This window comes from Bombina bombina, chromosome 3, assembly GCF_027579735.1.
Source record: "Bombina bombina isolate aBomBom1 chromosome 3, aBomBom1.pri, whole genome shotgun sequence".
Classification (NCBI taxonomy): Eukaryota; Metazoa; Chordata; class Amphibia; order Anura; family Bombinatoridae; genus Bombina; species Bombina bombina.
This window is the reverse complement of record NC_069501.1, coordinates 1,030,935,204-1,030,952,915: the sequence shown is the minus strand read 5'-3', so window position 1 is coordinate 1,030,952,915 and position 17,712 is coordinate 1,030,935,204. Positions and strand designations below refer to the sequence as shown.

Below are 17,712 nucleotides of genomic sequence, written 5' to 3'. Positions count from 1 at the left end.
GATTAGGGGTTAATACTTGAAGTTAGGTGTCGGCGATGTTAGGGAGGGCAGATTAGGGGTTAATACTATTTATTATAGGGTTTTTGAGGCGGGAGTGAGGCGGATTAGGGGTTAATAACTTTATTATAGTAGCGGTGAGGTCCGGTCGGCAGATTAGGGGTTAATAATTAAAGGTAGGTAGCGGCGACATTGGGGGGGGCAGATTAGGGGGTAATAAATATTATGTAGGGGTCGGCGATGTTAGGGGCAGCAGATTAGGGTTACATAGGGATAATGTAGGTGGCGGCGGTGTGCGGTCGGCAGATTAGGGGTTAAAAAAATTTAATAGAGTGGCGGCAATATAACAATTACTTGAAATACCTATGTTCTTTACTTAGAAAAAAAAAAAGATTTCTTTTTTAATTTTAAAGGGACAGCAAACCACAATTTTTTTCATGATTTGGATAGAACATACAATTTCAAACAACTTTCCAATTTACTTCTACTATCAAATTCACTTCATTCTCTTGTTATCCATTGCTGAAGAAACAGCATTGCACTACTGGCAGCTATCTATCTATTTAACCAATCACAAGAAACAAATGTGTGCGGCACCAATCAGTAGCTATTTCCACTAGTGTAGGATATGTGCATATTCTTTTTTCAACCGGGATACCAAGAGAACAAAGCACATTTGAAAATAGAAGTGAATTTAAAAGAGTCTTAAAAGTACATGCTCTATCTGATTCGTGCAAATTTAGTTTTGACTTTCCTATCCCTTTAAGTATACTGTATGTATATATATATATATATATATATATATATATACAACGACAGAAATTACAAGGTTGTTTTCAATGTGGTAATTGCGTATTTTGTAAATTCTTGGTTAAAACCAAACAATTCAGTACTGGTGATAAAATATATGAGATTAGACAATTTATAAATTGCAAATCTGACAATGTAATATATCTACTGTATTGCCCGTGCCCCCTTTACTATACAGGAAAAACTAAGAGAATCTTGAAAGATAGAGTTACAGAACATCGCAATGATATTGCTAATGCAAAGGAAGGAAATATTAATAGTAATATAGCTCTACACTTTAAACTTTGTCACAATTGTTCAGTGGATGACCTCAAAGTAATAGGCATTGAGAAATGCTCTCTCCATGGCAGAGGTGGTGATATAGACAATCTATTACTTAGAAAAGAGGTAGCTTGGATATATAGATTAAAAACTCTATCACCAAAAGGACTAAACGAAAAATTAGACTTTGCCCCTTTTCTTTAATATTATCTAATATCATAATCCACTTAAATTGATTGTAGACCTGTAAGAATTGAATGAATAAGTAACTGTAAGTCATTCTCTTACTGTCTATTTATTTTTCTGTAACAATGTGTAAATAACTAACCTCTCTTCTAGCAATGTGAAAATAATTAACTTTCACTCTTTAATCCACCCTAATATGAATATTGTCTTCAATACATAATAACAAGCTGAAAAAGTACATCCTTTACATGGACTCTATAGTTCCAATTGTTACTATATTGGGGTCTGTGGTAATGTGTAAGTTTCCCTAATGCTCGTCCTTTACTGCATCCGCTGTGCTTGAGGCGGAACAAAACGGCTTTAAAAAAGCTTAAATATTAGGCAAGTGCTAATATTATTGTTGCTACTCTTAGACAAGTGTTGTGAATACAATCTTGGAGTAATTGAAAATACTGAATTAACATGCTTTAGATTATGAGTTTATTTTGTTCGTTTTTTCTTTTCTTTTATTGTGTGCAGCATATAAACATATGTTGTGCTGATTGTTGCTAAATATTTTCACCAATCCAGGAGAAGGGCTGAGTTTAAATAGAACGGGTATGGGACTTTGAATCATATGCCCTGAGGAAGCCCCAATGACGTCTAAGTCACGTGGGGGGTGAAACGGCCGTTGGCGTGGAACGTCACTATCGCACAGCTGGGAATCAAGCTTCACTTTGTTTGCTCGATGCAAATGCTAAACACAGCTTTTGGAACCATATTAGCTGTAAATACAGTCCGGGAATCCCCAAAAGAAGCAAGTTGTTGTATCCAGATCAGGCTATGATATAAGGACGTAACGGAGAACCGAATATCCAGGAGTCACTTGATAAGTATCTTTGGACTATCGAGTCTAACTTTCTAAATGGAACACACTCCTTAGGAAACCAAGTAACAGAGTGATCTCTGTTTGCAACACTTTTCACTACATGTTGCAATGAAATATAAGTATCTCTCTAATATGATCCCCTTTTTTGCCTGCTTGATACACTTCATGTTATTGGTTCATATTTGCTGTGATTACGCTAGTAGTATTCTATGGACATAGATCCCGTATATGGTGTACTATGATAGCTGTAACCTTTTATCATATTGGTGCTATCCTCTGGTAAGGGTGTTGTTCATTAGTACGAAAGTGTAAAATAAGCCGTACATGTCATAACAACTTGCAGGTAACTTTTTGCTTATATTTAGAAGTATTAGGCATAGATCCTCAGGTATTTACCTCATGATAACATATTTCCAATCAGTTTGGGTTATCCTCTGAGAGAGGTGTTGCTAATACTTGTTGCTGTCTTCTTAGTTATTTTGCATGGATCCCCTCCTATATCCATGGTAGCAGATTCCTGTGTATTCACAGGGCTACCCACTGGCTTGGGGTGTTGCCAAATAACTTTGCTATAACTATATTTAAGGTTATTATCAATGCATTGTTAGCAACCAATGTGAGCTGGCCAGCTTTTTCTATGTGTTTTTTATAATTTGAAACACTTGATTTTTATTCGCACTTGTAATAAAATTCATTTATTAACTATCTATGTGTGGTTTGATTTAGGGGGCCCGGCCGCTGATCAGGTTGTGCTGGGGTGGGGAGCACCATTTTTTACATATATAAATTGAATACTTTATACCTCTTATTAAAGAGTAAACATTTTGGAGTGCTGAAATCCCTGTCTTTCTTTGGAGAGGACACTACTGTGTCCTCTTCGTGTTTCTCTCTATTGAAATAGTGAATTTATATATATATATATATATATATATATATATATATATATATATATATATATATATATATATATATATATATATATATTCATATAGATAAATAGGTATATATATATATATATATATATATATATATATATTACAAATATATATATATATATATATATATATATATATAAAGCAATATATATAATATATTTAAAAATAAAAAGAACAATTTCTTCTATGTGAAGAACATAGGAATTTGAAGTATTCCTAACGCACCTTCATCTTTAGCACAGTTGGTCTAGCGAAGTGTCGGGTTAGCACGTAAGTGATATAAGAGAAATGCTTTCTTTAGTGGCTCCTATAGAAGTCTATGGGGAGAGGGAGTTAACTTTTTACTTTCAACTTGTAATACCTTATAAGAGATAAAACAATTAGCTTCCCACTTGTAATCTGCCCCATAGACTACTACCACTTTCACCAAGCCATTTTCATGTAAAAATGTATAATTGCTCTTTATATGCACAATAAAACATTGTTACATTAATGTCCCTTTTGATTTATATTTACTTACTTTATATTCTTTATTTCATTTGGTAGTGTTCTCAGTGCAAACACTATGCTGATATGATTACATTTCAAGTATACTGATGAAAACAATCTATGCATTTGATGACAGTAAGTAAGTACACATGCAGTTTATGAGATATATTTATGTTTTACCATCATTGGGAAAACAATAGCAGCAGGAGAGACCTTGATAACCCAGAGTAAAACAAGGCAGGTCAGCTGGATGATGGTAAAGAGATGCACTTTACGCAAAGGTACGTGTCTTAGGTAGCTAAAATCCGGCTGGTGTTTTGCTGGCATTGCAAATAGCAACAGGCGATCAAAGAACTGTATGAAACAACATGAAACACAAAGAAATTAGTTAAAGGTTTATTTAAATTGAGTGCAAATTTAGTACTCACAATTCACATTCTAAAGTAAGACATTTATACTTAAATTAAATATCCTAGGCTCTCTCAAGATAAATGGACTTTTAGGTGCCACATAAGTTAAAGCATGGCTCCCATGCCACTTTAATGCACTTTACAGTTCAATCAAATAACTTTTTATAGCAGTCAGGGGGAGGCTGAAGAGACATATATTTTTTTAATAAAGGATAAGCAACAACATTTTTAACCAAAAACATAATTTATGTAAGATCTTACCTGATAAATTCATTTCTTTCATATTGGCAAGAGTCCATGAGCTAGTGACGTATGGGATATACATTCATACCAGGAGGGGCAAAGTTTCCCAAACCTCAAAATACCTATAAATACAACCCTCACCACACCCACAATTCAGTTTAATGAATAGCCAAGAAGTGGGGTGATAAGAAAGGAGCGAAAGCATCAAACAAGGAACTGGAATAATTGTGCTTTATAAAAAAAAAATCATAACCACCACAAAAAGGGTGGGCCTCATGGACTCTTGCCAATATGAAAGAAATGAATTTATCAGGTAAGTTCTTACATAAATTATGTTTTCTTTCATGTAATTGTCCATGAGCTAGTGACGTATGGGATAGGAGATACCCAAGATGTGGAACTTCCACGCAAGAGTCACTAGAGAGGGAGGGATAAAATAAAGACAGCCAATTCCGCTGAAAAAATTATCCACAACCCAAATCAAAAAGTTTTAATCTTATAATGAAAAAAAAACTGAAATTATAAGCAGACGAATCAAACTGAAACAGCTGCCTGAAGTACTTTTCTACCAAAAACTGCTTCAGAAGAAGAAAAAACATAAAAATGGTAGAATTAGTAAAAGTATGCAAAGAAGACCAAGTTGCTGCTTTGCTAATCTGATCAACAGAAGCTAAAAGCCCAGGAAGTAGAAACTGACCTAGCAGAATGAGCTGTAATCCTTTGAGGCGGGGATTTACCCGACTCCACATAAGCATGATGAATCAAAGACTTTAACCAAGACGCCAAAGAAATGGCAGAAGCCTTCTGACCTTTCCTAGAACCAGAAAAGATAACAAATAAACTAGAAGTCTTTCTGAAATCTTTAGTAGCTTCAACATAATATTTCAAAGCTCTTACTACATCCAAAGAATGTAAAGATCTCTCCAGATAATTCTTAGGATTAGGACACAATGAAGGGACAACAATTTCTCTACTAATGTTGTTAGAATTCACAACTTTAGGTAAAAAATTAAATGAAGTCTGCAACACCGCCTTATCCTGATGAAAAATCAGAAAAGGAGATTCACAAGAAAGAGCAGATAACTCAGAAACTCTTCTAGCAGAAGAGATGGCAAAAAGGAACAAAACTTTCCAAGAAAGTAATTTACTATCCAGAGAATGCATAGGTTCAAATGGAGGAGCCTGTAAAGCCCTCAGAACCAAATTAAGACTCCAAGGAGGAGAGATTGACTTAATGACAGGCTTAATACGAACCAAAGCCTGTACAAAACAATGAATATCAGGACGATTAGCAATCTTTCTGTGAAAAAGAACAGAAAGAGCAGAGATTTGTCCTTTCAAGGAACTTGCAGACAAACCTTTTTCCAAACCATCCTGAAGAAACTGTAAAATTCTAGGAATTCTAAAGAATGCCAAGAGAATTTATGAGAAGAACACCAAGAAATGTAAGACTTCCAAACTCGGTAATAAATCTTTCTAGACACAGATTTACGAGCCTGTAACATAGTATTAATCACTGAATCAGAGAAACCTCTATGACTAAGTATTAAGCGTTCAATCTCCATACCTTCAAATTTAATGATTTGAGATCCTGATGGAAAAATGGGCCTTGAGATAGAAGGTCTGGCCTTAACGGAAGTGTCCAAGGTTGACAACTGGCCATCCGAATGAGATCCGCATACCAAAACCTGTGTGGCCATGCTGGAGCCACCAGCAGTACAAACAAACGCTCCATTAGGATTTTGGAAATCACTTTTGGAAGAAGAACTAGAGGCGGAAAGATGTAAGCAGGTTGATAATTCCAAGGAAGTGACAACACGTCCACCGCTTCCGCCTGAGGATCCCTGGATCTGGACAGATACCTGGGAAGTTTCTTGTTTGGATGAGAAGCCATCAGATCTATTTCTGGAAGTCCCCAGATTTGAACAATCTGAAGAAATACCTCTGGGTGAAGAGACCATTTGCCCGGATGTAATGTCTGGCGACTGAGATAATCCGCTTCCCAATTGTCTATACCTGGGATGTGAACCGCAGAGATTAGACAGGAGCTGGATTCTGCCCATACAAGTATCCGAGATACTTCTTTCATAGCCTGAGGACTGTGAATCCCACCTTGATGATTGACATACGCCACGGTTGTGACATTGTCTGTCTGAAAACAAATAAAGGATTCTCTCTTCAGAAGAGGCCAGAACTGAAGAGCTCTGAAAATCGCACGGAGTTCCAAAATGTTGATTGGTAATCTCCCAATTACCCAAACCCCCTGCGCTGTCAGAGATCCCCATACAGCTCCCCAACCTGAAAGACTCGCATCTGTTGAGATCACAGTTCAGGTTGGACAAACAAAAGAGGCCCCTTGAATTAAACGATGGTGATCCAACCACCAAGTCAGAGAAGATCGAACAATGGGATTTAAGGATATTAATTGTGATATCTTTGTATAATCCCTGCACCATTGGTTCAGCATACAAAGCTGGAGAGGTCTCATGTGAAAACGAGCAAAAGGGATCGCGTCCGATGCAGCAGTCATGAGACCTAGAATTTCCATGCACAAAGCTACCGAAGGGAATGATTGAGACTGAAGGTTTCGACAAGCTGAAACCAATTTCAGACGTCTCTTTTCTGTTAGAGACAAAGTCATGGACACTGAATCTATTTGGAAACCCAAAAAGGTTACCCTTGTCTGAGGAATCAAGGAACTCTTTGGTAAATTGATCCTCCAACCATGTCTTTGAAGAAACAACACAAGTTGATTTGTATGAGATTCTGCAGAATGTAAAGAGCAAGTACCAAGATATCATCCAAATAAGGAAATACCGCAATACCCTGTTCTCTGATTACAGAGAGAAGGGCACAGAGAACCTTTGAAAAGATCCTTGGAGCTGTTGCTAGGCCAAAAGGAAGAGCAACAAACTGGTAATGCTTGTCTAGAAAAGAGAATCTCAGGAACTGATAGTGGTCTGGATGAATTGGAATATGAAGATATGCATCCTGTAAGTCTATTGAAGACATATAATGCCCTTGCTGAACAAAAGGCAGAATAGTCCTTATAGTTACCATTTTGAATGTTGGTATCCATAACGATTCAATATTTTTAGATCCAGAACTGGTATGAAAGAATTCTCCTTCTTTGGTACAATGAACAGATTTGAGTAAAACCCCAGACCCCATTCCAGATTTGGAACTGGCACAATTACCCCAGCCGACACCTGAGCCTATACTGGGTTTACTGGAATGCGTAAGAGGAAAAATCTTCTCACAGGCGGTCTTACTTTGAAACCTATTCTGTACCCTTGAGAAACAATGTTCTGAATCCAAAGACTTTGAATCGAATTGGTCCAAACATCTTTGAAAAATCATAACCTGCCCCCTACCAGCTGTGCTGGAATGAGGGCCGCACCTTCATGCGGATTTGGGAGCTGGTTTTGATTTTCTAAAAGGCTTGGATTTATTCCAGACTGGAGAAGATTTCCAAACGGAAACTGTTCCTTTAGGGAAAGGGTCAGGCTTCTGTTCCTTATTCTGACGAAAGGAACGAAAACGATTAGCAGCCCTATATTTACCTTTAGATTTTTTGTCCTGAGGCAAAAAGGCTCCCTTCCCCCCAGTAACAGTTGAAATTATTGAATCCAACTGAGAACCAAATAATTTATTACCTTGGAAAGAAAGAGAAAGCAACGTTGACTTAGAAGTCATATCCGCATTCCAAGACTTAAGCCATAAAGCTCTTCTAGCTAAAATAGCTAAAGACATATACCTGACATCAATCCTAATGATATCAAAAATGGCATCACAAACAAAGTTATTAGCATGTTGAAGAAGTTTAACAATGCTATAAGCATTATGGTCTGACACTTGTTGCGCTAAAGCCTCCAACCAGAAGGTGGAAGCTGCAGCAACATCAGCCAAAGAAATAGCAGGTCTAAGAAGATTACCTGAACATAAATAAGCCTTCCTTAGAAAGGATTCAAGCTTCCTATCTAAAGGATCCTTAAAAGAAGTACTATCTGCTGTAGGAATAGTAGTACGTTTAGCAAGAGTAGAGATAGCCCCATCAATTTTGGGGATTTTTTCCCAAAACTCTAATCTATCAGATGGCAAAGGGTACAATTTCTTAAACCTTGGAGAAGGAGTAAATTAAGTACCCAGACTATTCCATTCCCTAGAAATTACTTCTGAAATAGCATCAGGAACTGGAAAAACTTCTGGAATAACTACATGAGGTTTAAAAACTGAATTTAAACGCTTATTAGTTTTAATATCAAGAGGACTAGACTCCTCCATATCTAATGCAATCAACACTTCTTTAAGTAAAGAACGAATAAACTCCATCTTAAACAAATATGAAGAGTTATCAGTGTCAATATCTGAGGCAGAATCTTCTGAACCAGATAGATCCTCATCAGAGATAGATAAGTCAGAATGATGGCGGTCATTTAAAAATTCATCTGAAATATGACAAGTTTTAAAAGACCTTTTACGTTTACTAGAAGGAGGAATAACAGACAGAGCCTTCCAAATAGAATTAGAAACAAATTCTCTTACATTAACAGAAACATCCTGAACATTAGATGTTGAAGGAACAACAACAGGTAATGGATTATTACTAATGGAAATATTATCCGCGTTAGATAGTTTATCATGACAACTAACACAAACTACAGCCGGAGGAACAGTTACCAAAAGTTTACAACAAATGCACTTAGCTTTGGTAGAACCAACATCATGCAGCGTCTTTCCAGAAGTAGATTCTGATCCAGGGTCAGGTAGTGACATCTTGCAATATGTAATAGAAAAAAACAACATATAAAGCAAAATTATCAAATTCCTTAAATGACAGTTTCAGGAATGGGAAAAAATGCAAAACAAAACAAGCCTCTAACAACCAGAAGCAACTAAAAAGTGAGACTGAAATAATGTGAAAAAAACTGGCGCCAAGTATGACGCCCACATTTTTTGGCACCAAAAAAACGCCTGCAACAAACATGCGTCAAAAAATGACGCAACCACGTGAAAACCTCCGGCATCAACCATGACGCCGGAAATGACGATATTCTCGTGCCGAAAAAGTCTTGCGCCAAAAATGACGCAATAAATTGTTGCTTTTTCTGCACCCGCGAGCCTAACAGCCCGCAATTTAGAAGAAAAAAGTCAATTGAAAATTTTAAGGTAAGAAAAATATTTTATACATATGCATTTTCCCAAAAAATGAAACTGAAAGTCTGAAAGAAGGAACACTGATTATCCTGAATCATGGCAAATATAAGTTTAAAACATATATTTAGAACTTTACATATAAAGTGCCCAACCATAGCTTAGAGTGTCATGAATAAAATAAGACTTACTTACCCTAAGACACTCATCTACATATAGTAGATAGCCAAACCAGTACTGAAACGAGAATCAGTAGAGGTAATGGTATATAAGAGTATATCGTCGATCTGAAAAGGGAGGTAGGAGAAGAAATCTCTACGACCGATAACAGAGAACCTATGAAATAGATCCCCTAGAGGAAGACCATGGTATTCAAATAGGCAATACTCTCTTCACATCCCTCTGACATTCACTGCACTCTGAGAGGAAAACCGGGCTTCAGCCTGCTGCGAAGCGCATATCAACGTAGAAATCTAGCACAAACTTACTTCACCACCTCCATGGGAGGCAAAGTTTGTAAAACTGAATTGTGGGTTTGGTGAGGGGTGTATTTATAGGCATTTTGAGGTTTGGGAAGCTTTGCCCCTCCTGGTAGGAATGTATATCCCATACGTCACTAGCTCATGGACTCTTGCCAATTACATGAAAGAAAATGCTTTTTCATTGTGTTCTACTTAATAATCAGCAGACCTACTTCCTTACCAATGGGTTATATGTACACCACAAAGACCTTATAATCAGAAGCAAGCAAAAACAGAGATGTATGGTATTCTACACCTCATCTCAACGATAGAACCATAATTGAGGTACACAACAAATCTTAAAAACCTTTCCACATAATTCTGTTCTTAAAATATGAAGCAACTATGTAGTTAGGAAAAAATGTGTGTTCCTTTGCATGTGTTTTTTTTTAGATAACCATTTGCACTATTTTTTTCTTATATTCTTCTTTGCAATATTGTGACCTAAAGTCTCAGTAGATACCATCACAGACCAGGACACAGATGCAAACTAAATGGCAAACTGGGTGAGGGAACAACAAGACAGAGGTGCAACAACATCAAAAAGAATATGATGATAGACTTCTCACATACCTGGATTCCTCTGAGTGATGAAACTCCCATATATAGGAATACTCCATACAGAACTGGCATTGGAATAAACTGCAAGAAGATGAACATAATTACTCTGCGCACTTTGTAGAGCAAAATAATAACTAGCATTTCTCTGAGGGTTGTGTTGTACAGAAACGGGGCAAGTTAGACTAGTTTTAACAACGTACAATATGCTATGACATCTCTGAATTTGGTTATTTTATTTTCACATTATATTTTAATTTACATAAATATCAGATGTTACAACTTTATTCTGAAAGTGCAAAACCAGGCAGAGAAAAGAGAACTATAAAGGTGTTCTGATTAAGTCAAATATTGCCATATACAGTATATTCAGTTATGTGTTATTGTCATTATAGAGTTGTTTGGCACCTTTAAATGGATGTTTGGGATGTGGTGGTCACATTTGTTTGTTAGACTTTAGAAATTTTTTTCCAACATTGTAAAAGTGACTCAACATTTCAATGATATACCCTGCTCTTATGAATGTTATACTTTGCAGATATAGAGAGAACCAACAAAAGTTAAGAAGCAGCGGTCATAAGACCACTGCTCCTTAACTCATCTACCACCTCTGAGGTGGCGGACTGCAATCATTCTGGTCAGATACTAACAGGATGATTGACACCCCCGAATGTGCAGGGGGCAGCATTGCACAAGCATTTCATTTAGCGATGGATGTTGGGCGGACCCCACAGTCTGTAACAGGCCCATTTATCAAGCTCCGTATGGAGCTTGAAGGGCCGTGTTTCTGGCGAGTCTTTAGACTTGCCAGAAACACAACTTATGAAGCAGTGGTCTAAAGACCGCTGCTCCATAACCCTGTCCGCCTGCTCTGAGCAGGCGGACAGGAATCGCCGGAAATCAACCCGATCGAATACGATCGGGTTGATTGACACCTCCCTGCTGGCGGCCGATTGGCCGCGAGTCAGCAGGGGGCGGCGTTGCACCAGCAGCTCTTGTGAGCTGCTGGTGCAATGTTAAATGCGGAGAGCGTATTGCTCTCCGCATTTAGCGAGGTCTTGCGGACCTGATCCGCAGTGTCGGATCAGGTCCGCAAGCCCTTTGATAAATTGGGGCCTAAGAGACAATATTAAAAGGTATAAAAACTCATTTGGATCTTATTTTTTGCTTTCAAATTTTTACTATAACACCTTACAACATAGTTTCCAGTTTACTGGTGATAAATTATTTACTATGTTCTCTTTCTCTCTTTGGCTATAAGTGGTGGTAAACTTCTCCCAAAGTATAAACAAATCAGGAATGTTAGCAATATTTTAGATGGAGTTTAATTCATTACTTGTAATAAAAATACACTTTAACTTACTTTTTAAAGTAGAGCTGAAATTTAAATAACCCCCGCGCTCCAGCCCCAACTTCAAAAGTAATTTTTTTTTTGTGAGCTAATGGTTTGAACTGTTTTTCCAATCAGTTCTCTAGCCACAAAAAAAAACTGGGTGAGTGCAGCATGGAGAACTGATGGAGAACAGTCAGAACCATTAGTTCACAAAAAAAGTTACTTTTGAAGTGGGCGGCCGGAGTAAGGGGTATTTAACGCGTATCTTCATTATAACTGAAATAATTAAACTTCATCTAAAATATTGCTAACATTCCGGATCTATTTATATAAAGGGGAAAGTTTACCATTACTTTAAAATTTCACATACTGGTCAATTCATAATCACAACATGAAAAATGAAATAAATATTTCTTTCTGTACTCTTAAGTACGTCACTTTATCTATTGAGATTTGTAAATAGCAGGGCCGGATTTACAGCCCAGGTGCCTGTAGGAACCAAAATCTAAAGTGCCCCCCACGCGCTCCTGGTTCACATGTATGAACCTATAGACACAAAACTTTATAGAATTATGACTTTTTTACAGCAGCTTCTAAACATAAAAGGCAGTCCATGATCTATAACAAAACACTCCAGACAGTATTTGCCCAGTATGATGAGATTCCAGTCAGAACAGTATTTTTTATTTTATATATATATATATATATATATATATATATATATATATATATATATATATATATATATATATATATATATATATATATATATATATATATATATATATATATATAATATATATATATATATAAAATTTATAAAAGAAAAGTGCAAGCTGTCTAGACTGGGGCTTCATTCAGAAACTTTGCCAACCAAGCCTGCAATCTGCACAATCAACCAAGGGTCAGATGTTTTTTTAAAGTTTGTTTATCCTGTGCAACAGCCCTGGCATTTTGCATTTTAGCAATAATATTCATACCTATGGTATTTTATATGAAAGACTGCCCTCTGACTGTACAATCTGTTATTTTGATTTTGACAGTCGCTGCTGTTGCAGGTGATACATGCCCACCGTGCACTCAGAGCATGGCGGCCATATTTGTTTAGGGCAGATTTATAATCTACTATGGTGAGTGAGGGCAGAGCCTCAGAGGTGTGCAGAAAAGGAATATGGAGCAGAGAGACAGGCTCCGCTCTATGGAAGGCGCCTGTAGGCACATTCCTACTCTGCCTAATGGAAAATCCGGCCCTGGTAAATAGTTATTAAGCACTTCTTGTTTTCCCTCGCTAAGCTACATACCTACTCTATATTTCATAGATACCCTCAGGATTATGGCCCTTTTGCTTCGGTTACAAATGTAGCCATTAGTTAATCTGTTACTTAGAACTGAAATGAGTCTTAACTACATTCATATTGCAACCCAATAGCACAGTTACCTACTTGGTACACTATATTCCAGTTTACACTATGGGGCCTATTTATTATAGAGCGAGCGGACATGATCCGATATTGCGGATCATGTCCACCGCACATCGATAAATGCCGACAGCATACGCTCTCAGCATTTATCATTGCACCAGCAGTCCTGGTTAACTGCTGGTGTAATACCGCCCCCTGCAGATTTGTGGTCAATCAGCCACTAGCAAAGGGTGTCATTGAACCCGATGGTATTCGATCGGGTTGATTTCTGTCTGCCGCCTCAGAGCAGGCGGACAAGTTATAGACCGCTGCACCATAACTTGCGTTTCAGGCTCGCTGTAAAAACAGGGCATCAATATATAGTTATTTTAGCTCCCATAGTATGCGTCTGCTAGCCTCACTCCCCCCCCCCCCAGATATTGCTTACTGGAGAAGCATAGAAAAATGCATCCTTCAAAAATCCTACATTTATTTCTTTTCTCTATCCCTCCTCAGTCAAAGTTAATGCTCTAGGGGTCCATGAGAGACCCCTTGCTCACTACTTGGAGATAACACTTCACAAGTTGCTTACTCATATTTGAAGGCGATATATATGACTATTTATATTGTTTGAATAATTAAAAAATGAGGTGCCGAATGGTTTGCTTATCTCTTCTTACAGACCTGTATATTTTGAGGCATTCTTATGCTCTAGTATATTATACCATCCTGTAACAACTCTTACAGAATGTCTTATTTTACAATACTTGTGCTGATTTATAACATCTGTACATTTTGCAGCATGATAATGTATTGTATTGATTGTATCACCTCAATAAAAATGATAAATTAAAATAAATAAAAAAAATATTTCTTTCTGTAGGCACTAGTTGTTTTGCCACAGTTTGCAGATTTGATAAATACCTTTAGCACTCCAGTCATAAATACAGAGCATCCCATAAGCACAAAGATCATCAACCCTGTCACTCTTTGCTCCCGGATACCAAGAAACTTAGGTTGCTCTCCAGGAGCTGAACATTCTGATTCTAGCTTGAGGCTATTTACATGAGTGATAGACAGAACTGTGGCAGCAACAAACCAAGGAAGTCCCATTAGTGAGCAAACTCCTAGCATTAGCCCCACCATCAGCAGGTCCAAATGATAGCCACATCCTTTCTGTGAAAGATAAAAGAAGAAACATTAAAAACGATGGCCAATAAATTCACATAGACTCAGTTAATGCAGAGCAATGGGCAGGACAGGTTATACAGCAAAAACGAACAATTTCTTCTGCTTTTGACAATGATTTCATATAGAGGGCTAGATTACAAGTGCAAGGAATTTTGGCTTTTTGTGCACGTTGGAAATAGCGTACGTATTACTAGTTGAAAGTAAACTCGATTGAGAGAGCGCAATCATATTATTTGCTTGTCGGGTTGGTGCGACTAAAACCCTCTTCTAAAGGGTAGTGCGTTTAAAAAAATTGCTGAAAACAACATAAATACGTTCAAAATAACAATTACATTCATATAAACGCTATCTAATCAAAATTATTCCTATAAATATTTTATAAAAGTTACAAGGGTTAAAATGTATATGGTACGTGACAACATGTTTGACTGCAAAGGGTTATATTGTATATATACATACTGTACATATACATGTCTAAATATGTGACAAAGTGCCTCCGTGCAGGAAACACGTTGGACAAGCTTCTCACCTTTTCCCAATTAGACTAAATATGTGTATGTATGCATATGTATGTGCATATACAGTTTCAGGCCCATTTATCAAGCTCCGTATGGAGCTTGAAGGGCCGTGTTTCTGGCGAGTCTTCAGACTCGCCAGAAACACAAGTTATGAAGCAGCGGTCTAAAGACCGCTGCTTCATAACCCTGTCCGCCTGCTCTGAGCAGGCGGACAGGAACCGCCGGAAATCAACCCGATCGAATACGATCGGGTTGATTGACAGCTCCCTGCTGGTGGCCGATTGGCCGCGAGTCAGCAGGGGGCGGCGTTGCACCAGCAGCTCTTGTGAGCTGCTGGTGCAATGTTAAATGTGGAGAGCGTATTGCTCTCCGCATTTAGCGAGGTCTTGCGGACCTGATCCGCAGTGTCGGATCAGGTCCGCAAGCCCTTTGATAAATGGGCCCCTATGTGTGCAACTTGTCATACTGGCATGTTAAGCCGAATCACCATAAGCCCTCTACTCTAATAACCCCTAAACCACCACATAGTCCATCGCAAAGTAACCCACTATACTATTAACCCCTAAACCGCCAAAACCTGCATCTCAAAGGAACCCACTACACTATTAACCCCCAAACCTCCAAAACCTGCATCTCAAAGGAACCCACTATACTATTAACCCCTAAATCACCACAACCATCATCGCAAAGTAACCCACTAACATCTAAACTATCTAGCCTAACCTAAAATTACTTTAAAATAAAAAATAACATTACTTTAAAAACAAACAAATTAACATTACTTTAAAAAAAACAAAAAAACAAAATAAAAAACTATCATTACTTTCCTTTAAAATAAACTACATATATATCCTTTTGTAGGGCATTGCCCTAAACTGTCAGTTCTTTTTGTGAGAAAAAAAACTACTAACCTCTACAATTAACCCCCCACCCCCCAAAAAAAAATCTATCTAAAAAAAAAATACTCTAAAAAGTGTCCTTAAAAGGGCATTTAGCTTTTTTGTTGCTCAGGAAAAATAAAATATAAACACTAATCTTAAAAAAAATAAATCCAAAAAACCCCCCCTTACACTAAAACCTGACGATGGTACTCACCAAAGATGAATCCAGGCAGCAGCGCTCCATCTTCATCCCCGTGGTGCTCCATCTTTATCCCTGCACCACTCCATCTTCATCCCTGCAGCGCTCCATCTTCAGATCTTCATCTCTGACGTCCTCTTCATGCGATCACCAGCCGCACACTGAATTTTGAATGCAAGGTATCCTTTTAAATAGGGGTACCCTTGTATTCCTAATGGCTGATTTTCATTTTCAATCTCGAAATCAGCCGATAGAATGAAAGCTTTAAAAAATTGAGCAGTAAACGTGATTGCGTTTGAACAATCACATTTACTTTCAACTTGTAATACGAGCGAGAATTACTGCTCAACGTCGCCACATTTAAAGGCAGATCATCATCCCTGAATTCTAAAATTCTTTGGAATGAATGACAGGAATCCTGGCAATAAAGTGCTTCTCAAAGTCCAACTGTGGAATAGTCTCAAGATGGACAATAACACGGTGGTATATTATGTGAACATGCTAGAGCAACATGATACTAATTCATTCCAGATATTTACAAACAATTCATTACTTATTAAACAAGAATATAATGAGCATAGCATAATGTCTCTCTGGCTTAGGGAATGCTGGGCCAGACTGGACTTCAGTGATTAGAATCTAGATATTTCCTGCAGAAGTGAGTTATTTTTTTGCCAGGATGTAAATAGAGCTACTGAAAATGGACCCAGAGAATCTGATATCATCAAAAATATAGACCTAGGCACAGAAAGTCTCTTCTGAGCAGCCCAGACCAAACAATGTAATTGTGCTTCAGAATAGTCCAGAAAATGTTATTCCCTGTATATAATGTATATAAGATGGTACACAAGAGAATGACCTCTATGGTGTAGCATTTAAATGCACTAGGAAGCACTTGAGGAAGTAGTAACAGCAGTTACTCAAATTGCTACCGAGCACCAGCATGACCTGCTTGTCTCCTCCCATACGGAGTGCAGTAAACTGAAATCCAGTTTAAATAATATAAACTTGTAAGTTCGCAAAAGGCTTTCAATACAAATCCATTTTTTATATCACAATGATGAGTTATTTTATGAAACTGAACCAATGTCAGCATTTAACATTGCACAAGCAGTTCTGGTGAACTGATTGTGCAATGTCGCCCCCTGCAGATTCGCTAGCAGGGGGTGTCAATCAACCCGATCGTATCCGATCGGGTTGATTGCTGTATGCCACCTCAGAGGCGGTGGACTACTTTCGAGCGTGCAGAAACAGGGGGGATCAGGGGCCATTCGGCCCTTGTTAAATCGGCCCCATAGAGGGAAGTGGCATAATAGGGAATAAGCTTTTCTGGACTAATCTTAAGCACAGTTACATTATTTTTTCTGTGCTCCACAGAAGAGACATTTAAATACTTCTGTGTTTGATTTTTGAATGATTATATAGTTTTTACACCATTTAAAAAAAAAAAACCCTGTATTAAAATGCTTCATTTTAACAAGCTAAAAACAAAGATAAAAGTAATTGCAGGGCCGGTGCTAGGATGATACTTATTTAGTGTATCTGCTGACAAACTGGCCATCTGATGATATTTAGTGTATCTGCTGACAAACTAGCCATCTGATTATACTTATTTAGTGTATCTGCTGACAAACTAGCCATCTGATTATACTTATTTAGTGTATTTGCTGACAAACTAGCCATCTGATTATACTTATTTAGTGTATCTGCTGACAAACTAGCCATCTGATGATACTTATTTAGTGTATCTGCTGACAA

At 37.6% G+C, this 17,712-nt stretch overlaps 1 protein-coding gene across 1 annotated transcript in view; it reads right to left on the bottom strand.

Moving 5' to 3' along the window:
- LOC128654350 (electroneutral sodium bicarbonate exchanger 1-like) overlaps positions 1-17,712 on the bottom strand; it is a 150,036-nt gene that overhangs the window by 15,406 nt on the left and 116,918 nt on the right. Inside the window, exons 17-19 of the mRNA XM_053708231.1 lie at positions 14,090-14,341; positions 10,448-10,516; positions 3,727-3,900 (exon numbers count right to left, since the gene is read on the bottom strand). Of these exons, the coding sequence (XP_053564206.1) occupies positions 3,727-3,900; positions 10,448-10,516; positions 14,090-14,341 (495 nt within the window). The remainder of the gene's footprint in view (positions 1-3,726; positions 3,901-10,447; positions 10,517-14,089; positions 14,342-17,712) is intronic.